General features: G+C 47.4%; 1 protein-coding gene across 1 annotated transcript in view; it reads right to left on the minus strand.

Moving 5' to 3' along the window:
- Positions 1 to 1680: 1680 nt before the first annotated feature.
- prkn (parkin RBR E3 ubiquitin protein ligase) overlaps positions 1681 to 27491 on the minus strand; it is a 40353-nt gene continuing 14542 nt past the window's right edge. Inside the window, exons 6-11 of the mRNA XM_038730226.1 lie at positions 10816 to 10931; positions 4010 to 4146; positions 3791 to 3852; positions 3486 to 3716; positions 2176 to 2293; positions 1681 to 1967 (exon numbers count right to left, since the gene is read on the minus strand). Of these exons, the coding sequence (XP_038586154.1) occupies positions 1864 to 1967; positions 2176 to 2293; positions 3486 to 3716; positions 3791 to 3852; positions 4010 to 4146; positions 10816 to 10931 (768 nt within the window). The 3' untranslated portion in view covers positions 1681 to 1863. The remainder of the gene's footprint in view (positions 1968 to 2175; positions 2294 to 3485; positions 3717 to 3790; positions 3853 to 4009; positions 4147 to 10815; positions 10932 to 27491) is intronic.

Below are 27491 nucleotides of genomic sequence, written 5' to 3' on the forward strand. Positions count from 1 at the left end.
AAATATGATGCAGCCCTCCAACTTTAAGAGTGAGAACTTCAAAGGAGTTAAATTCATCACAGCGTACTTGATGACATTTTAAATTTTTCCTATACACGCTCACTAGCCCACCACAAACACACATGTGCATGCATGCATGCAGTGCACATTCAGAGTCAAATTATTGGTATAGGCTACATAGCCTACCTTTACTTAGGCCAACAGAAAGTTTATTGAAGGCAAACGCACGGTTAGAAGTTTACTTTATCCAGAAACACGCAGCAGAAAACTAACGTTAGCTTTCCACGCGTGGAGCAGTAACATTAGTTTGCCGGATTTATATTTATACATTGATAGCAGAAGCAAATTTAATGATGAACAAATGCAATAATTGATCGTGCATTTAAACTTTTTGGAATGAAGCAAATCAGTCACCCACCTTTGCGAAGTGACATCAGGTTGCGCTCGCCACGCTGCAAACAGTCCTGTTCCATTTCCTGTCCCGACTGGCCTGACAGTGCAGGTGTGACCCCCCTGTGTCAACTGTAGCCTCAGCGGACAGGAGTGGCCCCCGGTGTGGTCTTCTGCTGCTTGCTGGAGCCCGTCTGCTTCAGGGTTGGACGTGTTGTGTGTTTTTCGTCCACACAGCTGCGGCTCACTGGATATTTTCAGAGCGTTTCTGTAAACCCTGCAGATGTCTGTGGTGAAGTCTGGCACCAACAACCATGCACCCTTCAAAGCCTCTTAATTCCCCTCTCTTCCCCATTCTGATGCTCCGTTTGAGCTTCAGCCAGTTGTCTTGATCACGTCTGCCATGTGATTGGCTGATTAGCCGTTGGTGTTAACAAGCAGTTGAACAGGTGTTCCTAACAAAGTGGCCGGTCAATGTAAATAGCAATTGGAAGTTGCTTGAGACAAAGCATCAGCTATTATTTACTCCTCCACTCCTCTAAACTCTCACACGGCGGTCGAGGTCGATGATGCCCTCTCGTGGCCAACTGATCCCATCCACAGGTGCGGTCACGACTGACGACCAGCTGTCCTTCTCAGACCATGTTGCTGCCCTCTCTCGGTCGTGTGGTTATCACGGAGTTCCTTCAGTGAGTGTGCAGCTGTAGGGATTCAGTGTGCCAGGAGGGCTGGGAAAGGTATAAAAAGGCGTAATGGGACACACTATAGCGACGTCACTGTAGGTTTTCACATTTCATGTCTCTTTATTTTCAAGCCACCATGAGACGAGCAGTTTAGTGTCGACAGGTGTGTGTGTGCTGCAAACTATTTACAGTCCATTATTAGCAGATTTGGCCAAAGTAGCTAACGGGCTTCCTAGAAATACTTCTATTAACTAGGTCTTTATATACCACTGAAAACATCAAAGGATCCTCCTGAATATTACACACTGCACCTTTACTGTGGGGCTTGGTATTAGTGTAGCGAAGCGGTCAGCGCCCTCTGGTGGACAAACCCAGTAACAGCGTTTCTACATGAGCTCAAACATTTCTTTCACAGCTCCTCTGTTAACGAGATGAAAAAAGATTAGTATTTTTATGTCTTAATGTTAAAAATCAGCTGAATGAATAAAGACTTTCCTGTAGAAATAAACCTGGAACACGTCGGGACTCTGAACCTTTAAAACTACTGAAGCAAAAAGAGTTTAGATCCAGATTTAACTATTGCACAGGAAGACAAGATCCCATCTCCTCAGGTGAATAAAAACAATCCTTTTAATAAATGACCATTTTTATTGGACAGACTGAGAGCAGAGAATGAACAGGAAACTCAAACCTGTGACCTTTTCATCACACGCTCAGCACTGATAACCTGTCGACATTCTCAGTTTGTTATTGTGACAATAAGGAACCTGTAAAGTTACAACATGCGTTTCTATCCGAACCAGTGGTTCCCCATGCAGTCCCTGTTCCAGGGGACACCACAGAGCCAGCACCACTCGGCTCGGCACAGAGGACACTGCATGTGCATACAGCCGCCTGAGGAAGAAGAGAAGAAGAAGAAGAGTCAGAGACGACAGGAAGTGGCACAGCGAGTCAGAGTCAAAGAGACGACCAATCAGAGCAGCTTTGGAATCATTAAGAATACTCAATACTGAGGGTTCAGTCCAGCTGAGACCAGTTCAGACCAGTCCAGACAAGCACAATCCACATGAGGTGGACCTGGTTTCATCAGTTTGTTTCTCACCGTTTCTCTCCACAGGAACTGAACACTGAGGGCAGCGTTTGGTCGACTCCTGCAGGAGGAGCAGGGAGGCCTGATCCCACCTCCCTCTGAGAGACGCCTCCTCCTCCACCACGAAACCCTGAGGGGGGGAGGAGAGATCCGGTCAGAAATGTTCTCCTGGTGAAACATTGGATCTGCATACGTCTCAGGATCAGAGTCAGATCCTGGTTCCTGATCCTGACTGAGAGTTAATGAGGTTTGAATTTTCTGCTGAGAACAAACAGAGATCAGTAATGTGATCTGAGGCAGAACCTCCAGGATCAGATCTGTTTCCAGCTGATATGAACCAGTTAAATTCAGTTTCCTGAACAGAACAGAAACCTGAGTAGAAACATTAGCTGCTGATTCGTTTGGGATTCATTTACTGAACGTTTGTTATTTTGTTGTTGAGGAAAACTGTTTCATTGGCCAGGAAGTCCTGCTGGACTGGATCATCACCTGGCAGGGGCCCCCTATCCATAATCCAGGTCCCTTCCTGCCCCCCATAAACAGGGATGTGGGCTCTGCTCTGTCGCTGATGACGTCAGTGTTGTTGTAACTGAACGAACAACAGATGAACAATTAACATGTGAATGGCGATTATATTTAATGAATAATGAATGTTCTCCTGGATGGGGGGGGGTTCTGGGGGTCATCCCTCTGAAGAATTTGAGCATTAAAGACGTTCTGGTGAGAATTCACGGTGGCGATGTTTTTATTTCTCTGAAGGGAAATCTACAGCAGTGAGGCTTCTGACTGCTCTCAGATCAGCTGGTTTAATATGTGCTGAGTCAGGATTCTCCCTCCTCTGCGTTTCCCCAAACAGAAAACTTCAGCTCCTCTGAAACACCAGTCTGCGCCTCGCCACAGCTGTACACTGAACCTCTCCAGGCCACGTTAGCGCTCGGGCTCAAACCGGATGAGAATCACTTCTGGAGATTACAGACGATCCTCCGACTTCCTGTTGCCCTGAAGGCAGCACGGAGCGGCGCCACGAGCCGAGAAGAAGAGTTAGGATTCCCAGGTTTCACTGTCGGGAGACAAACCAGGACAACCTCAACACCCCCCTGTCCAAAATCCTGCTTCCAGCGCCGCCATCGTCCCCTGAACGCCCCGCAGAGACACGCTGACCTGCAGCGTCTTTATGGAAGCTGCGCGTTTCACACAGCAGCAGCAACGCGCCACTTTCCTTCAGCTTCTTCTGATCGATTCATTGGGTTTGTAAAATAATTCTTCTGCTGCTGCGTGATGGTTAACAACAAAACTGGGAGCCCTGTGATTGGTCAGCTCACCTGGGAGGCTTCCCCTGTGGGCGGGGCCGGCTCAGAGTGACACGCCCCCTCGTGATAGCCCTCCCTGCAGTCTTTGCAGAAGACGAAGCCGCAGCCGAGCTGCCGGTCACACTCCACCCTCCTGCTGTCCTCCGGAGGGACAAGCCCCGCCCCGCAGCCAGGTGACGGACACATCAGTCCTCCAATCATCCGCAGGCACTCCTCCGCCCCGTACTGCTGGTACCGCCCATACTGAGGAGGGAGACAGGTTTCCATGGTTACAGCATCACGTGTTGTGCGTACGTAGTATATTTACACATTTGTACCTGATCGTCTCCCAGGATCCTGAAATGATGCACCTCTTTAACGAGAGAGTCCACGCAGCCGACTGGAGACACAAGAGATCACACAGAAACACATTCTGACCTTTACTGGTTCTACTGGTTCCTACTCTCAATCAATGTCTGGTCACGTGACTCTCAGCAGGTTTCTCATCACATCACTGTGATATTACATTATCAGGGTTACATCATACTGAGTCTCACCGGCACACGGCAGCGAGTAGCCAATCACAGGATGGAAAACAAACTGTCGCTCGTTCAGCCGAGTCTGACAGTAACGGCGGAAACAGTCGAGACAGATCACATGACGCTCCGAACACTGGAAGACCAGGACCAGGTCCCTGAGAGACCGACAGAGAGAGAAACTGAAATTTAACAATACATTTATTAGAAGGTTCAAAAAGGTTACAAAACTACAATCAGTAAAACAAGATTCACAGAATCCAGATTCTCTCAGCACACTTTCAAAAAGCACTTCATCATCTACAACCCAACAAAAAACATTCTTGTGACACCACATATTGGAAAAACTTTCCAGATCCTTGATCATTCGATAATAATTCAAATCTATTTTTAAACGTCTTTACAAACACGAGCATCATCATCCGCAGCTTTCTCTATTCGGTTTTTCCTGCTCATATAAACAGCCATCTTTGCTCTCCCCAAAACAAAATTGAGAGTACCTGTACCCCAAAATGAACATACGTTTAGAGAAAACCTCCCCAAACAGTCCAAAAATATATTCCAGCGGCTCGTTTGATCAGTGGTGGTTTGTACAGCGCTCTCCACTCAGGTCCAACACGCTCACTAAGACCTAAGTGAGCTCTCCATGGAGTGTCAGCTCCGCCTTCTCTCCATTTACTAAGCAACAGAGCGATAACACGAGTGGAAGGAGCTCCTGCAAGCTGAACTACATGTCCCAGAGTCACCACATTAGAGGGACAGAACCGCCTGAGAAGACAGACTGCACTGAACCGTGATCCATGACTGACTGGTATAGTGAGCTGTGGTGACCCAGCCTCTTCTTTACCAGCAAGCTCCACAACTTAAACAGTCCGTGATAGAAGACAGGAAGTTCTTTGATGTTAGGCTGCTTTAAGTCCATCAGAAACAAAGATTTGTTCAGTCCAAGTCCTCCTAACTGACCCAGGATAGTGCAAGCCTACGGCCTCCACACTAAATCAGTAGGACCGCACAGAAACCTCTGTAGGAACTGGAAACGGAAAGCAGCCCCCCTGCTGCTGAGGTGGATCAGGCCCTGTCCTCCATCGTCCTTTGGCAAATACAGCACTCTGAGGCCCCCAGTGCAGTTTGTCCCAGAAAAAGTCAACAAGAAGGGCCTGGATCTTGGTGGGGGGGTCAACACAAGACAGGTGATGCCATAAAGTGGACAAAACCTAATTATTAGTAATAAGAACTCTGCCTCTGTAGGACATCTTCATCAAAATCCACTTCCACCTTGTTTAACGACCTTTCACCTTTTCTAGAACATTCTCCCAGTTTTTCAGACCAAAGGACTGATCACCCAGAAAAACCCCTAAATATTTGAACCCTCCACTCTTCCAGATTAACCCCCCAGGCAAGCTTAGCTGTTTCTCCAGTACACCTCCAACGCACAGAGCTTCACTTCTGTCCCAGTTAACTTTGGCTGAGGATAAAGAGCCAAACTGAACTCCATCCCTCACCAACATGTCAGTGTCCTGCTGAGTATCCACTAGGATGACCAGGTCATCTGCAGAGGCTGACAGCTTTAAGGGTGCATTACAACCTGGAATGGTCAATCCCTGAAGATCACATCTAAGTGTATGCAACAAAGGCTCAAAAGCTAAAGAATATAACATGCCAGAGAGGGCACAACCCTCTAATTCCCCTTTGGACTTGAAAAGGAGCGCTTAAAGCTCCAAACATTTTCAGCACACTCTGAATGTCACGGTACAAAACCTTAACTTTATCAATAAAACCAGGACCAAAACCAAAAGCACTCAAAGGGAGCCATAAATATTCATGCTCAACACGATCAAAGACTTTTTCTTGATCAATAGATATGATTCCAGCTCTGAGGCCGAACAGTTTACAGATCTCTAAAGAGTCTCAAATCAAAACAATGTTATCAGAAATCAACCTGCAGGTCCACAATAAGTCTGATCACAGTGAATCACTTTCTACATCACTTTTCTCAACCTGGTTGCCAACACCTTAGAGAGGAGCTTATAATCTGAGCAGAGCAGTGACACAGGTCTCCAGTTTTTGATAAACTGCAGGTCACCTTTCTTAGGCAGCAAAGTAAGGACCGCCCTTCTGCAGCTCAGTGGCAGACGCCCTCCAGCAAGACTGTCACTCAGTACTGCCAGCAGATCCTCCCCCACCACTGACCAGAAAGACTTCTAGAAATCAACAGGCAGACCGTCTATTCCCGGAGCTTTCCCACTCTGCATGCTCTGCAGAGCTGCGTAGAGTTCATCAGAAGAAAGAGCTGCTTCCAGCTCTACGTTACTCTGCTGCTCGACCTGAGGAAGACCAGTGCAGAAGCTCTGGGACACTGCCTGCTCCTCTATGTGCTCACATTTAAATAGGTTGCTGTAAAAACTGACGGCATGTTTACGAATTGCTGTATGATCGGTCAGCACCTGCCCAGTGTCACCCTTTAAACTGTGAATGAACCTTTTCTGTCCATTCTTACGCTCCAGACCAAAGAAAAAGTGTGATGGAACATCCATGTGGGCTACATGTTGGAAACGGGACCTAACGAGGGCCCCCTGAGCTGAGACACCCAGCAGGTCGGCTAAAACGGACTCCTTAGCTTCAAGTCTCTGAGTGTGGCGTTGGTCTCCTGTGGCTTCAGCTAAGTCTCTGAGCTCCTCCACCTCAGACTCCAGAGCTTTAACTCAACTCACCAAGGCTCTTGTGACATTCTGAGTGTGCTGCTGACAGAATTGTCTTATCAGAACTTTTCCAAAATCCCACCATTGTTGTAAAGAAATAAAATCAGATTTTGTGCTTTGGTGGTTTTTCCAAAAAAGTAAGTATCTTTAAAATGTTTATCTTCCAATAAAGCTGTGTTAAAATGCCAATAAGCACTACTGGCTTTCACACACTTTATAAAGACAGAAACTGTTACAAGTGAGTGATCAGAAAAAACAACAGGGCTAATCCAACAACTTTTAGATACATTAAAATGATGTTTAAAGCAATAAAAATGATCGAGCCTGGCCCCTGACAATAAATTATCTTTAGCATGTGTCCAAGTGTCGCTGCTCGCCGTGAAAACCTCTCCACACATCACACAGCTGCTGAGCTTCCATAAGCTGGACCAAGCGAGTGCAAGAGGAAGCATGAGGCTGCATGGTTCCTGTCTAACCTGCTGTGTATTCCCCTCCTGTGAACTCTGAACTGTCCTCTTGTGTATTGACTTCCTGTGAACTGTCCTCTTGTGTATTGACTTCCTGTGAACTGTCCTCTTGTGTATTGACTTCCTGTGAACTGTCCTCTTGTGTATTTCCTTCCTGTGAACTGTCCTCTTGTGTATTTCCTTCCTGTGAACTGTCCTCTTGTGTATTGACTTCCTGTGAACTGTCCTCTTGTGTATTGACTTCCTGTGAACTGTCCTCTTGTGTATTGACTTCCTGTGAACTGTCCTCTTGTGTATTGACTTCCTGTGAACTGTCCTCTTGTGTATTGACTTCCTGTGAACTGTCCTCTTGTGTATTTCCTTCCTGTGAACTGTCCTCTTGTGTATTTCCTTCCTGTGAACTGTCCTCTTGTGTATTCCCCTCCTGTGAACTCTGAACTGTCCTCTTGTGTATTGACTTCCTGTGAACTGTCCTCTTGTGTATTGACTTCCTGTGAACTGTCCTCTTGTGTATTTCCTTCCTGTGAACTCTGAACTGTCCTCTTGTGTATTGACTTCCTGTGAACTGTCCTCTTGTGTATTCCCCTCCTGTGAACTCTGAACTGTCCTCTTGTGTATTGACTTCCTGTGAACTGTCCTCTTGTGTATTCCCCTCCTGTGAACTCTGAACTGTCCTCTTGTGTATTGACTTCCTGTGAACTGTCCTCTTGTGTATTGACTTCCTGTGAACTGTCCTCTTGTGTATTTCCTTCCTGTGAACTGTCCTCTTGTGTATTTCCTTCCTGTGAACTGTCCTCTTGTGTATTGACTTCCTGTGAACTGTCCTCTTGTGTATTGACTTCCTGTGAACTGTCCTCTTGTGTATTCCCCTCCTGTGAACTCTGTGAACTGTCCTCTTGTGTATTCCCCTCCTGTGAACTCTGTGAACTGTCCTCTTGTGTATTTGATGCGGTCTCACTGTTATTAGCCTCAGCATTTCATTTTTGTGGACAGGAGCGGACAGTACGGCCCTCCACTCCACAGACAAAACACTTCATTCTTTCTGAAGAGGCATAAACAATGTAATCAAAGTCATCCACTCTAAACTTCAATATTAAATTTAGCTCCTCAGTGTTATTTTTCAAAACTATAAAGACCTGCCTTCTAAAGGAAACAACGCATTTCAGGTGCCCAGAGGGATCAGTTTAATTGGTGCCTCGCCACTTCTCTTTGTAACATTTCGTTACTACTAAACGGAGGAACTTTGGACAAAATGATCTTTTCGGCCGGATTAACTAGCAGCACCACCTGAACAAAGGTGTCCTGAATCACCACACCTTGCTCGACAACCACGCTGACGTTATCAACACTATCCAGAAAGATTACGACTCCATTGTTCATTCTGGAAGCGGACTTCACACTTTCAGAGCCCACCATTTCTCCGATTGCTAAACTGCAATCCTCCACGGAGCAATTAAACGCTGGACAAAGTTTAACTCCATGTCGGTGTGTGAGCTTCCAGTACAGTTCTTAAAATCAGGACAAAGCCTGGTGGCAGGATACAGATCAGAAAAGTCCGTTAAAAGACAGCACTCACGCTCTGTCAGTTTCTGTTTCCAGTGTAACCGACTCATGACTCTTGTAGACCTTAATCAAAGCAGCCAGTCCAACAGGGTCGTCCAACTGAGGCCCAGCTAGCTCCACCACCTTCCCCAGAGTAGAAACCCCTGCAGTGTGAAGCCGTCTGGATAGCGTGGGTCCCCCCCAGCTAGGACAGTCCAACAGTCCTCCAAACAGCGAAGGCTCTGGTAGGAGCCAGTACAGAGAGTCAGCCTGCTGCTGCCTCAGCAAAGTCCACACTGAGAAAACACTCTTGTAAACAGCTGCTAGAGATGGTCTGTCAGAAACAGAGCTAGATCCATCTGCAGACCACCAAACCGCTGCAGCATGCAGCAGGATAAAGGTCTGCTGGCCCAGTGAGCAGTTTCTGAATGGACTGAGGACGGAAGGCAGCGCCTCTGCTGACCAGATGGACTAGACCCTGTCCACCCTCCTGCTTAGGAAGGAACAGGAGACTCTGAAGTACCCAATGCAACCTGTCCCAGAAGAAATCAACTGAAACCATTTGGATCTGTACCAGAAGAGAAGCTGCCATATGCAGCCAAGCAGATTCACAGAGTTCACCAACATAACAACGTCTTTTTGTGTGTTAACCAACACTATGACATCATCAGCGTACACCGACAGTTTAAAAAACAAACGCCACTCAGATCGTTTCTCAGTTTATGGAGCAGAGGCTCGATGACCAGAGAACAGAGGGCAGCCCGGTTTCACCCCCCTCTGACCAGTGAAAAGAGCTCACAGACCCCCATTCATTTTTAGAACACAGTATGTCTGATCAGCGTGGATAACAGCAGCCGTCACCTCTGGAAGCCTCGGGGCCAGGACCCGGGACAGTACGTTATAGTCTGTGCAGAGCAGGGAAACTGGTCTCCAGGTCTTCAGCTCCTGCAGGTCTCCCTTCTTGGGCAGCAAAGTGATGAGCGCCCTCCCGCGGCTCAGAGGCAGCCGACCTCTCCTCCAACAAGTCTTCACCCAACACCGACCAGCAGGGCCGACCGTCCGGGCCAGGAGCCCTGCCACCCTGAGAACCCATCAGCGTAAAGTTCATCAAGGCAAACACGAGCCTCCAACTTCACCCTGGCCTCAGCGTCCACCTGAGGAAGAGCAGTGAAGAAGCTGCGGCACACACCTGTCAGCTAATTTCCTAATCTCAGAGGAGTCTGAGAGCGCAGAGCCACTGTCAGGTCGCAGGGAGGGAACAAGTTTTCCTCTCCAGACCAAAAAAGAGTCCGTCTGCGGGACGTCCAGGAAGCGTGACCTGACCAGAGCTCCCTGTGCTGCGGCGCCCAGCAGCATGGCCAGAGCCGCCTTTTTAGATTTAAGGGTCTAAAAGAAGCTTCAAAATCAGGCCCCATGACACCCCGTCTCCAGCAGCATCAGCTGGCCTACCCCCCCCAGGGTAGGAACGAATCAAATGACTTTCCGCACCACAAACAAAACACTTCATGGTCTCCGACGAGGCAAAAACCACGTAACTGAACCCGTCTACTTTACAGTTAAAAGACAGACTGAGGTCGTCAGTGTTGTCTTTAAGAACAATGAACACCTGCCTCCGGTGACACACAACATGTTTGAGCAAAGGGGATCTGCAGCCCAAGCAAACTGTTTTGATCGGGGCGACGAGCTGCCCGTACCAAGTCAGCTCTTTAGCCAGCAAGGGGGGGACATTAGAAATAACTATCGGCCTAGCCAGCGGGAGAACGGGAGTCAACGGGTCACCTGTTTCGACCACATCACTAACTATGCTGTCCAAAAATATAACAGTGGCTCCTTTCATGCGGACTTCCCGCTACCGCAGCCCACCACCTCTCCAACCGAGCACTGTACTGCCGCCACGAGTCTGACAGCATGGCAGCGTGCTTCTCAAACTCCGCACCACCTTCACAACCAGGCCTGCAGCCAACGCTGCAAAGCCAAAAACCCTGAACAGGAAAGAAAGAAAAGAGAAATAAACATGTAGAGATGTTATTCACTCATTGCACCACATTCTGCATCTCAGAGAGAGACGCCGCCGGTAGCAAAACAAAAACATGTGTGTTCCTGTGTGTGTATGCGTTACATGATGTCGCTGCAGGCAATGCAGGGGACGTCTCTGCTGTTGGTCATGATGAGGTCGAGGGCCACAGAGAGGTCGTCCTCTGAGGTCGGGTGGGACGCACACTTCATGTAGAACTCCTGCAGACAGACAGACAGAGACAGAGAGAGAGACAAAGACAGAGACAGAGAGAGACAGAGACAGAGACAGACAGAGACAGAGAGAGACAGAGACAGAGACAGAGAGAGACAGAGAGAGAGACAGAGACAGAGAGAGACAGAGACAGAGACAGAGAGAGACAGAGACAGAGAGAGCGCTGCTTTGACTAGAGTGTTTCTGAGGCTGCAGCCACTGACCTGGACGAACTAACTGACACTGTGACATCTTACATCAGTTTTTGTGAGGACGTGTGTGCCGACTAAAACCTTCTGCACATACAACAACCAAAAACCCTGGTTCACAGCGAAACTCAGGCAGCTTCGTCAGACCAAAGAGGAGGCCTTCAGAAGTGGGGACAGAGTCTTGTACAACCAGGCCAGGAACACAATGACTAAAGAGGTCAAAGCTGCAAAGAGGAGCTACTCTGAAAATCTTGAAAAAAGCTTCACAGCCAACGATCCTGCGTCAGTGTGGAGAGGCCTGCAGACACTCTCAAACTACAGGAGACCATCTCCCAACACTGCTGGCACTCAACGACTGGCAGACGAGCTGAATGGTTTCTACTGTAGGTTTGAAAAGCCCAGAGTCACACCTCTCCCCCGCTCCGCTCCAGTCCCCAAAAAAACCCTCCATCTCTGGACTAAATGACTACAGGCCTGTCGTCCTGACATCTGTAGTCATGAAGTCCTTTGAAAGACTGGTGTTGGCCCACCTGAAGGACATTACAGGCCCCCTGCTGGACCCCCTGCAGTTTGCCTACAGGGCTAACAGGTCAGTGGATGATGCCGTCAACTTGGGTCTGCATCACATCCTGCAACACCTCGACTCTCCAGGGACGTATGCAAGGATCCTGTTCGTGGACTTCAGCTCGGCGTTCAACACCATCATCCCGGACATCCTCAGCACCAAACTCACCCAGCTCACTGTGCCAGCCTCCACCTGTCAGTGGATCACAGACTTCCTGACTGACAGGAGTCAGCAGGTGAGGCTGGGGAACATCACATCCAGCACCCGGACTATCAGCACTGGTTCCCCCCAGGGGTGTGTGCTCTCCCCACTGCTCTTCTCCCTCTACACCAACGACTGCACCTCAGGAGACCCATCTGTCAAACTCCTGAAGTTCACTGACGACACAACGGTCGTCGGCCTCATCCGGGACGGTGACCAATCGGCCTACAGACGGGAGGTTGATCAGCTGTCTCTCTGGTGCGGTCAGAACAACCTGGAGCTTAACACGCACAAAACTGTGGAGATGACCGTGGACTTCAGGAGGAGCCCCCCACTCTGTCCCCCATCACCATACTCAACAGCCCTGTGTCTGCTGTGGAATCCTTCAGGTTTCTGTTATCCACTATATCCCAGGAACTGAAGTGGGAGCCCAACACTGACACCATCATCAAGAAGGCCCAGCAGAGGATGTAGTTCCTGCGCCAGCTCAGGAAGCTCAACCTGCCCAAGGAGCTGCTGATCCAGTTCTACACAGCCATCATCTAGTCTGTCCTCTGCACCTCCATCACTGTCCGGTTTGGATCTGCCAACAAAAAGGACAGGAGCAGACTACACCGGACAGTCAGGACTGCAGAAAAGATCATCGGTGCCAACCTGCCCTCCATTCAGGACTTAAACATTTCCAGAGTCAGGAAACATCACTGCAGATCCATCTCACCCCGGACACAAGCTGTTCCAGCTCCCCCTCTGGTAGGCGCTACAGAGCACTGTACGCCAAAACCAACAGACTCAGGAACAGTTTCTTCCCACAAGCCATCACTCTGATGCACAGCTGATTTCTGACTCACAGCGTCAGGAACAATTCCTGTGCAATAACCCAGTAACTCTGCCTCTAATCAGCCACCTGTTTACTGGTTTCCACTTATTATTTATTCATTATTCTGTATTTCAGTGCTGTTCATACTCTCATATTGTATATACTGTTTACCAATAAACCTACCTCCTGCACATAATACTTAACATAATACATAATACTCCTGCACTATTGTCTCTGTCTGTTTTGTTCACAGTGTGTATATTTGTGTTCTCTGTACTATTATATTGTCTTATTGTAAATAAGCACATCGTGAGCAATGCCCAGAGTCAGATTCCTTGTGTGTGCACATACCTGGCAATAAAGCTGATTCTGAACTATATTTCCCAGAATGCCACTGGATGGACCGACATCAGTTAAATAGCTCATGCACACAAAAAGAAGACAGAAGCCCCGCCCCTTACCGCTTCATTGCCAGGACACCGTCTGATTGACACACGCCGTGGATCCGACCTCGGAGGAGAACATCATCCCAGCAGGAAGGACCCTGACCCAGAGAGAGAGAGAGGATCCACCTTCAGCACGGGGACAGGAAGTGTGGAGCACATGACCGCTCACAGTTTGTCTGTAGAGCGTTTACTGGATCAGTCTGAGACGCACCGTGAGTCCACGTGTTACTGCGGGGAACTGGCCTCGATCTGGGCGACTACAACACTAACAAATACTGCGTTACAAACAGTATTAGTTCTGCGCTACAAACAGTATTAGTTCTGCGCTACAAACAGTACTAGTACTGCGTTACGAACAGTACTAGTACTGCGTTACAAACAGTACTAGTACTGCGTTACGAACAGTATTACTACTGCGTTACGAACAGTATTAGTACTGCGTTCTAACCAATATTAGTACTGCGTTCTAACCAATATTAGTACTGCGTTCTAACCAGTATTAGTACTGCGTTCTAACCAGTATTAGTACTGCGTTCTAACCAGTATTAGTACTGCGTTCTAACCAGTATTAGTACTGCGTTCTAACCAGTATTAGTACTGCGTTCTAACCAGTATTAGTACTGCGTTCTAACCAGTATTAGTACTGCGTTCTAACCAGTATTAGTACTGCGTTATAACCAGTATTAGTACTGCGTTATAACCAGTATTAGTACTGCGTTATAACCAGTATTAGTACTGCGTTATAACCAGTATTAGTACTGCGTTATAACCAGTACTAGTACTGCGTTACAAACAGTACTAGTACTGCGTTACGAACAGTATTACTACTGCGTTACGAACAGTATTAGTACTGCGTTCTAACCAATATTAGTACTGCGTTCTAACCAGTATTAGTACTGCGTTCTAACCAGTATTAGTACTGCGTTCTAACCAGTATTAGTACTGCGTTATAACCAGTATTAGTACTGCGTTATAACCAGTATTAGTACTGCGTTATAACCAGTATTAGTACTGCGTTATAACCAGTATTAGTACTGCGTTATAACCAGTATTAGTACTGCGTTATAACCAGTATTAGTACTGCGTTATAACCAGTATTACTACTGCGTTACGAACAGTATTACTACTGCGTTACGAACAGTATTAGTACTGCGTTCTAACCAATATTAGTACTGCGTTCTAACCAATATTAGTACTGCGTTCTAACCAGTATTAGTACTGCGTTCTGAACAGTATTAGTACTGCGTTATAACCAGTATTAGTACTGCGTTATAACCAGTATTAGTACTGCGTTATAACCAGTATTAGTACTGCGTTATAACCAGTATTAGTACTGCGTTATAACCAGTATTAGTACTGCGTTCCAGCAGTATTAGTACTCACCCTGCTGAGCGTCAGCGTGGTCTGGCGGCAGCTTCGGCAGCGGACTCTGAGTTTTCCGGGCTGGACCGACCGGCAGCTCTTACAGTACACAAAGAAAGTACTGCGGGTACGCACACCTGTACACACAGGTACACACAGTCAGAGTACTTCTAGCTGACGTACTGTAAAGTACTGCAGGAGTACCCGCCAACAGTTCTCACCTGGAGCCTGCGCCTCCTCTCTGGCCTCCTCTGCTCCGCCATCTCTCCCCTCCAGATCACCGCCAGGCCAGAGGAGGTGGAGGGGAGGCGTGAGGAGCTGAGGTCCAGCCGCGTCAGAGCGTCCTGCTCCTCCTCCCTGCTACGAGCCAGGCGCTCCTGCAGGAGGAGCAGCCGCGAGGAGGAGGAACCTGATGGGGGGAGGACCACATGGACAGTACTCTGCTCTGGGAGGTCACAACCCTGAGAGAGGAGGGTTGGAGAGGAGGAGAGGAGGGGGGGAGCAGGGGGAGGAGGAGGAGAGGAGGGGAGGGGAGGGTAGGGGAGGAGGAGACTTTGACTTTACAGGGTGGTGATGGAGCAGTGGAATTATAGGCACACCAACAGCATCACCTGTTCTCCTCCTCCTGACCTCCTCCTGACCTCACCTGTTCTCCTCCTCCTGACATCACCTGTTCTCCTGACCTCACCTGTTCTCCTCCTCCTGACCTCACCTGTTCTCCTGACCTCACCTGTTCTCCTCCTCCTGACCTCACCTGTTCTCCTGACCTCACCTGTTCTCCTCCTCCTGACCTCACCTGTTCTCCTCCTCCTGACCTCACCTGTTCTCCTCCTCCTGACCTCCTCCTGACCTCACCTGTTCTCCTCCTCCTGACCTCACCTGTTCTCCTCCTCCTGACCTCACCTGTTCTCCTCCTCCTGACCTCCTCCTGACCTCACCTGTTCTCCTCCTCCTGACCTCACCTGTTCTCCTGACCTCACCTGTTCTCCTCCTCCTGACCTCACCTGTTCTCCTGACCTCACCTGTTCTCCTCCTCCTGACCTCCTCCTGACCTCACCTGTTCTCCTCCTCCTGACCTCACCTGTTCTCCTGACCTCACCTGTTCTCCTGACCTCACCTGTTCTCCTCCTCCTGACCTCACCTGTTCTCCTCCTCCTGACCTCCTCCTGACCTCACCTGTTCTCCTCCTCCTGACCTCACCTGTTCTCCTGACCTCACCTGTTCTCCTCCTCCTGACCTCACCTGTTCTCCTGACCTCACCTGTTCTCCTGACCTCACCTGTTCTCCTCCTCCTGACCTCACCTGTTCTCCTCCTCCTGACCTCCTCCTGACCTCCTCCTGACCTCACCTGTTCTCCTCCTCCTGACCTCACCTGTTCTCCTGACCTCACCTGTTCTCCTGACCTCACCTGTTCTCCTGACCTCACCTGTTCTCCTCCTCCTGACCTCACCTGTTCTCCTCCTCCTGACCTCACCTGTTCTCCTCCTCCTGACCTCCTCCTGACCTCACCTGTTCTCCTCCTCCTGACCTCCTCCTGACCTCACCTGTTCTCCTCCTCCTGACCTCACCTGTTCTCCTCCTCCTGACCTCCTCCTGACCTCACCTGTTCTCCTCCTCCTGACCTCCTCCTGACCTCACCTGTTCTCCTCCTCCTGACCTCACCTGTTCTCCTCCTCCTGACCTCACCTGTTCTCCTGACCTCACCTGTCCTGTTCTCCTCCTCCTGACCTCACCTGTTCTCCTCCTCCTGACCTCACCTGTTCTCCTGACCTCACCTGTTCTCCTGACCTCACCTGTTCTCCTGACCTCACCTGTTCTCCTCCTCCTGACCTCACCTGTCCTGTTCTCCTCCTCCTGACCTCACCTGTTCTCCTCCTCCTGACCTCACCTGTTCTCCTCCTCCTGACCTCACCTGTTCTCCTGACCTCACCTGTCCTGTTCTCCTCCTCCTGACCTCACCTGTTCTCCTCCTCCTGACCTCACCTGTTCTCCTCCTCCTGACCTCACCTGTTCTCCTCCTCCTGACCTCACCTGCAGCGTGGCGCTGCTCCTCAGCTCCCTCCCAGCGAATAGAACCCTGAGGCGCTCTGGTCGGACTCCCTGCTGACTCCCCACCACCTCCTTAAGCTCGGCCACGCTGGACTCCTCCTGCAGCTCCACAGCCACACCTGGACCCAGGTTATACCTCACAAACACTGGGAGGGGGGACAGAGAGAGACCAGGGACAGGGGAGGAGGGGGGACAGAGAAAGACCGGGGACAGGTGAGGAGGGGGGACAGAGAGAGACCAGGGACAAGGGAGGAGGGGGGACAGAGAAAGACCGGGGACAGGTGAGGAGGGGGGACAGAGAGAGACCGGGGACAGGTGAGGAGGGGGGACAGAGAGAGACCGGGGACAGGGGAGAATACTTGTGAACTTGCAGTGCTGAGACTGTAACTGCACGGAGCTGGGAGTACTTGTGTACTTGTGTACTTGTGTACTGTAATCTTTCTCACACAGCTGAACACACTCAGAACATTCGGTAGAACCACTGCAGAGTCCGGCAGAGTCCGGCAGAGTCCGGTAAAAGCGAGCAGGACTCACCGATCATTAGTCGCGTCGTCCTTCAGCCTCCGTCCTTGTTTACAGTCTGCCGGCCGCGGTGCACTCTGGGTACTGCAGTCCCGCTGCACGCACACAAACGTTGCAGACGTCCTCCAGTAAGACTACAGCGTGGCCACGCACGACCGACGTCACGGAGAGGCACCGGAAGTGGATACACTTATGAATTTTAATAAACTTGTTTTTCTTTGTGTGTTTTTTGGAGCCAGCGCGCGGCCAAAGAACCGGGACGGTACCGGGTCCATCCGCCATTAAAGTCCCGTTCGTGTCTCCGGTGTGATGATGGCGGAGAGTCCGGACTGCAGCGTCCTGCGGCGGACACACAGCGGCGGCGCCGGGCTGACGGTGAGACTGAGCGGGTACTTCATGTGTGTATAAATACACGTGTTCCAGCAGCGGGTACTTCATGTGTGTATAAATACACGTGTTCCAGCAGCGGGTACTTCATGTGTGTATAAATACACGTGTTCCAGCAGCGGGTACTTCATGTGTGTATAAATACACGTGTTCCAGCAGCGGGTACTTCATGTGTGTATAAATACACGGGTACTTCATGTGTGTATAAATACACGGGTACTTCATGTGTGTATAAATACACGTGTTCCAGCAGCGGGTACTTCATGTGTGTATAAATACACGTGTACTCAGGCTGTTTACGTGTTCCAGCAGCGGGTACTTCATGTGTGTATAAATACACGTGTTCCAGCAGCGGGTACTTCGTGTGTGTATAAATACGTGCTCCTCCTTATTGATAATCCATCACAGCTGCTGGTGCTGAGCGATGATCAGATGTACTGACTGGTCAAACAGCTGCTGCTGATCAGCGATCAGTTCCTTTATTACTGATCGTGACTTGATTTAGAATAATCGGAGTTTAGAGTGGACAGGAATGACCAACATGTGCAGAACAATATAATTAGGAACTAAAGACAGCAGCTGTGTGTCTGGCCTGTGGCGCCCCCCACACGCTGAGTCTCAGCAGCCTGAGCAGGACAGGATGTGATGTCTCCATACTGTGTACTCTTACCAGTAAATCACTATGTTTACTCGAGTACACCTTTAAAGTACTTTCCCTCCGCTGTACTACACTCTTCTCCTACATTTATCTGACAGCTGCAGATTTTCTGCCGTACTGAACACAACAGAATCAAATGTTGTCACATTACCGAGCACAAAGGAGACAGGCTCAGATGATGTCACTTAGATCACCACGACAACAGGTGAAGAGGAGTTACAGCCAATCATGGTGGCCTGTTTGATCATGAGACACCCCCCCGCTCCACAGGTGGTGAAGGTGGAGTCAGGTGTGTCCGGTGAGTCGGTCCTGAACCCGTCACAGGCCTCTGAGCTTCACTTCCTTCGTTCGCGGTTCAAGAGCTGGAGAGAGAAAAGGCAGAACTGTCGGTGGAGAACCAGAGACTGAAGAACATGCTAGTCCACGGTGAGTTCAGATCCACATCACCGTCAACTGGTCTAAATGTTCACAGCTGACCAGTCAGAGATCAGTCAGGTTCTTGTCAAGGGCAGCTGAGTGCAGAAGCTGAGAACTGAGGTGTGGACCCAAATGCAGGTAGTTGCAGTTTGAATAAAGATTTATTAACACACAAAACTAACGCTGGGAGCTCGGCGGCAAAGGTTCAAACAAAGGGTAACTCCAAACAAAACATAATCCAAAGGGAACAATCCAAGAACAAAGTACAAACCAATGAAATAATCCAAAAGCGCAGGGAAGGCACAGAACACTCAACGCAAGGACGTGACAAAGACTGAAGACAACTGAGGACAATATCTACTGGTTAACGAGCAGGGAGCGAAGCACAGCTGAAATACATCAGATAATGAACCACAGGAACAAAGCTAGACTAGGACACAGGTATAGAAGACTACCAAAATAAAACAGGAAGTAAAGTTCACAGGAACACACAAGGACAGATCTACCAAAGTAAAACACAAAACAGCAAAATCAGGGCACGGACAGAGACGGGACCAAACAGGAGACAAGACTACACTAAAACATGGAGATATAAGACGAAGACACAGACCATAATGATAAAACACAGAAGTACACAGATCAGGAAAACACAAAAGCACAGGACTAAGGAAATAATAGTAGAATGAGTTCACTGAGTTACTAAACTTCTCTGTCGCATCTGATCCAGTGTAAACTGATCTGGTGTAATCTGATCTGGTGTAAACTGATCTGGTGTAAACTAATCTGGTGTAAACTGATCTGGTGTAAACTAATCTGGTGTAATCTGATCTGGTGTAAACTGATCTGGTGTAAACTGATCTGGTGTAAACTAATCTGGTGTAATCTAATCTGGTGTAATCTAATCTGGTGTAAACTGATCTGGTGTAATCTAATCTGGTGTAAACTGATCTGGTGTAATCTAATCTGGTGTAATCTAATCTGGTGTAAACTGATCTGGTGTAAACTGATCTGGTGTGATCTAATCTGGTGTAAACTGATCTGGTGTAAACTAATCTGGTGTAATCTGATCTGGTGTGATCTAATCTGGTGTAAACTGATCTGGTGTAAACTAATCTGGTGTAATCTGATCTGGTGTAATCTAATCTGGTGTAAACTGATCTGGTGTGATCTAATCTGGTGTAAACTGATCTGGTGTAATCTAATCTGGTGTAATCTAATCTGGTGTAAACTGATCTGGTGTAATCTAATCAGGTGTAAACTGATTTGATGTAATCTAATCAGGTGTAATCTGATTTGATGTAATCTAATCAGGTGTAATCTGATCTGGTGTAAACTAATCAGGTGTAAACTGATTTGATGTGATCTAATCAGGTGTAAACTGATCTGGTGTAAACTAATCAGGTGTAAACTGATTTGATGTGATCTAATCAGGTGTAAACTGATCTGGTGTAAACTGATCTGGTGTAATCTAATCTGGTGTAAACTGATTTGATGTGATCTAATCTGGTGTAAACTGATCTGGTGTGATCTAATCTGATCCAATTTGATCACCCAGTGCAATTAAAACTATTTAATCTGATCTGGTTTGATTTTGAAACATTATTTTGACTACATTTCCCAGAAATCCCTGGGCTCCTGTCCACCATGTGGCAGACGTTGGGCCAGGCCAACAGTGACCCCTCCATCTCCACGGCAATGGCTAGGAGCAACAGCTATGCTCCTTACCTTTATCACAGCGACTGCGCCCATAAGGACGAAGACCTCAGCCCCCAGGTCTACGTCCAGCAGCTCCAGGAGGAACTGAGCAGGGACATGTCAGAGTCCTGGGGCCCGCTGGGCTCCGAGGACGAGGAGGTGCCTGAAGAAGCAGACCTGGGTCTGGGGAGCCACATGGGGGAGGAGGCGCCACTCTGCAGCCAGACCGACATGGAGGAGCTGAGGAGGAGCTGCTCGGAGAGCCAATGTACCGCCGGACACCTTAATGGACAGGTGGACCTCTGGATCTGATCGGTTTTAAATACTCGGAGCTTTAACAGCTGGACTGTGTGTCATTTACCTGTTCTGTCTGTTTAGGTAAACCAGGTGGAGGTGTATCCGGGCTCTGGTGTTCTCTGTGATGTCCGATCATGGCAGGCAGCCAATCAGGCACCGTCTCCTACGGCGATGGCACGAACGCTGCTGGTAGGTGTGTTTGATATGAACACGCTGATGAACAGTAACCTGCGAGGAGGACGGAGCCGCCGGCCAGCCTTCCACGCACAACGCAGCGCCCTCGACCCGCACAAGATCAACGCCATCTTCAGTAGGTCCAAACCGTTCGCTGCAATGTTCCTTTACTCTGTCTGTCTCTAACCCTCTCTAACAGACCTCTCTGTCTCTCAGACGCCATCTTGGCTCGCTTTCCTCTCGCCAAGAAAGGAGTCATCGGCTCCGGCATCAACTCCAAACTCTCTGAGATCCGCTTCCGCTCCCGAAGAGCCAATCAAGATCCCCGGTTCCTCTGATGGACAGCTAGACAGCTCCACCTATCTTACTGAAAAAACCATCAGTCGTCGCCTGAGAACACAGCAGTCTCGAGCTGCTGGACCGATGAACAGCTGTTGGAATAACTCAGCATCCATTCAGATCCAGGACAGGGATGGCTCTCATGTCGCTGAGTCAGTGGCTCTTTTGCAACAGGGACTTGTTGGAGAGTTGTGCAATGCCGTAACAATAGGTGTCATTTACCCTGGGGACACTGAGGACAAGTCCCCATCACTTTTTGAAAAGGCTGATTTTATCCCCATCACTTTTTGAAAGCAACAACAAATGATAACAAATGAGAATGCTTTGAAAAAGGTTTATTTTCACAATAAGAAAACATGCGATGCAATGTAAATATTGAAGAAACAAATGTGCATTGTCCAAAAACTTAAGCTAAGAAAAACAAGCTACTAATTAGGCCTACTGAGTCCATTACATTTTAGATGTTGAATTGTCACCTACCACCTGAATTGTGTGCTTCCCTTTCTAAAAATAAAGACATTTTCAGCATAAATTGGTGCAGAAAATGTCTCCAGGATGCAGGAAATTAAGTGTTTAATGCTCAAAATCTTCTGGGGAATGACCCCCAGACCCCCACTCATAAATTTCACCATTGAATATTTCTTCAAAATACTGTTACAATATCTTCTGTAACATGAGCCCAATATTGTGCATGATCACGTCTCGTAAATTAAGTGTATTGTCTCTCCCCTAATGTGTCCCTCTGACGACCATGAAGACACAACCACAAAGAGATCCAAACTTACATTTACTCATTTGGCAGACGCTTTATATCCAAAGCGACTGTAGTGGTAGTCGCACAACTAAACTACCAAAATACCGAAAGGGGACGCAAAATGACCACAAAGAGACGATCAAAAGGACACAACCACAAAGAGACTCCAAACTACCACAAAGAGATGCAAAGTGACCACAAAGAGACGATCAAAAGGACACAACCACAAAGAGACGATCAAAAGGACACAACCACAAAGAGATGCAAAGTGACCACAAAGAGATGCAAAGTGACCACAAAGAGACGATCAAAAAGACACAACCACAAAGAGACGATCAAAAGGACACAACCACAATGAGACTCCAGACTACCAGAAAGAGACGCAGCATGACCAGAAAGAGACTCCAAACTACTACACAGAGACGTTAAAGTGACCACAAAGAGATGCAAAGTGACCACAAAGAGACGATCAAAAAGACACAACCACAAAGAGACGATCAAAAGGACACAACCACAAAGAGACTCCAAACTACCACAAAGAGACGCAGCATGACCAGAAAGAGACGATCAAAAGGACACAACCACAAAGAGACTCCAAACTACCACAAGAGATGCAAAGTGACCACAAAAAGACTCCAAACTACCACAAAGAGATGCAAAGTGACCACAAAAAGACGATGAAAAAGACACAACCACAAAGAGACTCCAAACTACCACAAAGAGCTGCAAAGTGACCACAAAAAGACGATGAAAAGGACACAACCACAAAGAGACTCCAAACTACCACAAAGAGACGCAGCATGACCAGAAAGAGACTCCAAACTACTACACAGAGACGTTAAAGTGACCACAAAGAGATGCAAAGTGACCACAAAGAGACGATCAAAAAGACACAACCACAAAGAGACGATCAAAAGGACACAACCACAAAGAGACTCCAAACTACCACAAAGAGATGCAAAGTGACCACAAAGAGACGATCAAAAAGACACAACCACAAAGAGACGATCAAAAGGACACAACCACAAAGAGACTCCAAACTACCACAAAGAGATGCAAAGTGACCACAAAAAGACGATGAAAAAGACACAACCACAAAGAGACTCCAAACTACCACAAAGAGACGATCAAAAAGACACAACCACAAAGAGACGATCAAAAGGACACAACCACAAAGAGACTCCAAACTACCACAAAGAGATGCAAAGTGACCACAAAGAGACGATCAAAAAGACACAACCACAAAGAGACGATCAAAAGGACACAACCACAAAGAGACTCCAAACTACCACAAAGAGATGCAAAGTGACCACAAAAAGACGATGAAAAAGACACAACCACAAAGAGACTCCAAACTACCACAAAGAGATGCAAAGTGACCACAAAGAGACGATCAAAAAGACACAACCACAAAGAGACTCCAGACTACCACAAAGAGACGCAGCATGACCAGAAAGAGACTCCAAACTACTACACAGAGACGTTAAAGTGACCACAGAGAGACGCAAATGACCACAAAGAGACGATCAAAAAGACACAACCACAAAGAGACTCCAGACTACCACAAAGAGACGCAGCATGACCAGAAAGAGACTCCAAACTACTACACAGAGACGTTAAAGTGACCACAGAGAGACGCAAATGACCACAAAGAGACGATCAAAAAGACACAACCACAAAGAGACGATCAAAAGGACACAACCACAATGAGACTCCAAACTACCACAAAGAGACGCAAAGTGACCACAAGAGATGCAAAGTGACCACAAAGAGACGATCAAAAGGACACAACCACAAAGAGACTCCAAACTACCACAAAGAGACGCAAAGTGACCACAAAGAGACGATCAAACGGACACAACCACAAAGAGACTCCAAACTACCACAAAGAGACGCAGCATGACCAGAAAGAGACGATCAAAAGGACACAACCACAAAGAGACGATCAAAAGGACACAACCACAAAGAGACTCCAAACTACCACAAAGAGATGCAAAGTGACCACAAAAAGACGATGAAAAAGACACAACCACAAAGAGACTCCAAACTACCAAAGAGACGCAGCATGACCAGAAAGAGACTCCAAACTACCACAAAGAGATGCAAAGTGACCACAAAAAGACGATGAAAAGACACAACCACAAAGAGACTCCAAACTACCACAAAGAGACGATCAAAAAGACACAACCACAAAGAGACGATCAAAAGGACACAACCACAAAGAGACTCCAAACTACCACAAAGAGATGCAAAGTGACCACAAAGAGACGATCAAAAGACACAACCACAAAGAGACGATCAAAAGGACACAACCACAATGAGACTCCAGACTACCACAAAGAGACGCAGCATGACCAGAAGGAGACTCCAAACTACTACACAGAGACGTTAAAGTGACCACAAAGAGATGCAAAGTGACCACAAAGAGACGATCAAAAAGACACAACCACAAAGAGACGATCAAAAGGACACAACCACAAAGAGACTCCAAACTACCACAAAGAGATGCAAAGTGACCACAAAGAGACGATCAAAAAGACACAACCACAAAGAGACGATCAAAAGGACACAACCACAAAGAGACTCCAAACTACCACAAAGAGATGCAAAGTGACCACAAAAAGACGATGAAAAAGACACAACCACAAAGAGACTCCAAACTACCACAAAGAGACGATCAAAAAGACACAACCACAAAGAGACGATCAAAAGGACACAACCACAAAGAGACTCCAAACTACCACAAAGAGATGCAAAGTGACCACAAAGAGACGATCAAAAAGACACAACCACAAAGAGACGATCAAAAGGACACAACCACAAAGAGACTCCAAACTACCACAAAGAGATGCAAAGTGACCACAAAAAGACGATGAAAAAGACACAACCACAAAGAGACTCCAAACTACCACAAAGAGATGCAAAGTGACCACAAAGAGACGATCAAAAAGACACAACCACAAAGAGACTCCAGACTACCACAAAGAGACGCAGCATGACCAGAAAGAGACTCCAAACTACTACACAGAGACGTTAAAGTGACCACAGAGAGACGCAAATGACCACAAAGAGACGATCAAAAAGACACAACCACAAAGAGACTCCAGACTACCACAAAGAGACGCAGCATGACCAGAAAGAGACTCCAAACTACTACACAGAGACGTTAAAGTGACCACAGAGAGACGCAAATGACCACAAAGAGACGATCAAAAAGACACAACCACAAAGAGACGATCAAAAGGACACAACCACAATGAGACTCCAAACTACCACAAAGAGACGCAAAGTGACCACAAAGAGATGCAAAGTGACCACAAAGAGACGATCAAAAGGACACAACCACAAAGAGACTCCAAACTACCACAAAGAGACGCAAAGTGACCACAAAGAGACGATCAAACGGACACAACCACAAAGAGACTCCAAACTACCACAAAGAGACGCAGCATGACCAGAAAGAGACGATCAAAAGGACACAACCACAAAGAGACGATCAAAGGACACAACCACAAAGAGACTCCAAACTACCACAAAGAGATGCAAAGTGACCACAAAAAGACGATGAAAAAGACACAACCACAAAGAGACTCCAAACTACCACAAAGAGACGCAGCATGACCAGAAAGAGACTCCAAACTACCACAAAGAGATGCAAAGTGACCACAAAAAGACGATGAAAAAGACACAACCACAAAGAGACTCCAAACTACCACAAAGAGACGATCAAAAAGACACAACCACAAAGAGACGATCAAAGGACACAACCACAAAGAGACTCCAAACTACCACAAAGAGATGCAAAGTGACCACAAAGAGACGATCAAAAGACACAACCACAAAGAGACGATCAAAAGGACACAACCACAATGAGACTCCAGACTACCACAAAGAGACGCAGCATGACCAGAAGGAGACTCCAAACTACTACACAGAGACGTTAAAGTGACCACAAAGAGATGCAAAGTGACCACAAAGAGACGATCAAAAAGACACAACCACAAAGAGACGATCAAAAGGACACAACCACAAAGAGACTCCAAACTACCACAAAGAGATGCAAAGTGACCACAAAGAGACTCCAAACTACCACAAAGAGATGCAAAGTGACCACAAAGAGACTCCAAACTACCACAAAGAGATGCAAAGTGACCACAAAGAGACTCCAAACTACCACAAAGAGATGCAAAGTGACCACAAAGAGACGATCAAAAAGACACAACCACAAAGAGACGATCAAAAGGACACAACCACAAAGAGACTCCAAACTACCACAAAGAGATGCAAAGTGACCACAAAAAGACGATGAAAAAGACACAACCACAAAGAGACTCCAAACTACCACAAAGAGACGCAGCATGACCAGAAAGAGACTCCAAACTACCACAAAGAGATGCAAAGTGACCACAAAAAGACGATGAAAAAGACACAACCACAAAGAGACTCCAAACTACCACAAAGAGACGATCAAAAAGACACAACCACAAAGAGACGATCAAAAGGACACAACCACAAAGAGACTCCAAACTACCACAAAGAGATGCAAAGTGACCACAAAGAGACGATCAAAAAGACACAACCACAAAGAGACGATCAAAAGGACACAACCACAAAGAGACTCCAAACTACCACAAAGAGATGCAAAGTGACCATAAAAAGACGATGAAAAAGACACAACCACAAAGAGACTCCAAACTACCACAAAGAGACTCCAAACTACCACAAAGAGATGCAAAGTGACCACAAAGAGACGATCAAGAAGACACAACCACAAAGAGACGATCAAAAGGACACAACCACAAAGAGACTCCAAACTACCACAAGAGATGCAAAGTGACCACAAAGAGACGATCAAAAAGACACAACCACAAAGAGACGATCAAAGGACACAACCACAAAGAGACTCCAAACTACCACAAAGAGATGCAAAGTGACCACAAAAAGACGATGAAAAAGACACAACCACAAAGAGACTCCAGACTACCACAAAGAGACGCAGCATGACCAGAAAGAGACTCCAAACTACTACACAGAGACGTTAAAGTGACCACAGAGAGACGCAAATGACCACAAAGAGACAATCAAAAAGACACAACCACAAAGAGACTCCAAACTACCACAAAGAGACGCAGCATGACCAGAAGGAGACTCCAAACTACTACACAGAGACGTTAAAGTGACCACAAAGAGATGCAAAGTGACCACAAAGAGACGATCAAAAAGACACAACCACAAAGAGACGATCAAAAGGACACAACCACAATGAGACTCCAGACTACCACAAAGAGACGCAGCATGACCAGAAGGAGACTCCAAACTACTACACAGAGACGTTAAAGTGACCACAAGAGATGCAAAGTGACCACAAAGAGACGATCAAAAAGACACAACCACAAAGAGACGATCAAAAGGACACAACCACAAAGAGACTCCAAACTACCACAAAGAGATGCAAAGTGACCACAAAGAGACTCCAAACTACCACAAAGAGATGCAAAGTGACCACAAAGAGATGATCAAAAGACACAACCACAAAGAGACGATCAAAAGGACACAACCACAAAGAGACTCCAAACTACCACAAAGAGATGCAAAGTGACCACAAAAGACGATGAAAAAGACACAACCACAAAGAGACTCCAAACTACCACAAGAGACGCAGCATGACCAGAAAGA

The sequence above is a fragment of the Micropterus salmoides genome, unplaced genomic scaffold (assembly GCF_014851395.1).
Source record: "Micropterus salmoides isolate LMB-PRFRI ecotype aquatic unplaced genomic scaffold, ASM1485139v1 Ms_hic_scaffold_2, whole genome shotgun sequence".
Classification (NCBI taxonomy): Eukaryota; Metazoa; Chordata; class Actinopteri; order Centrarchiformes; family Centrarchidae; genus Micropterus; species Micropterus salmoides.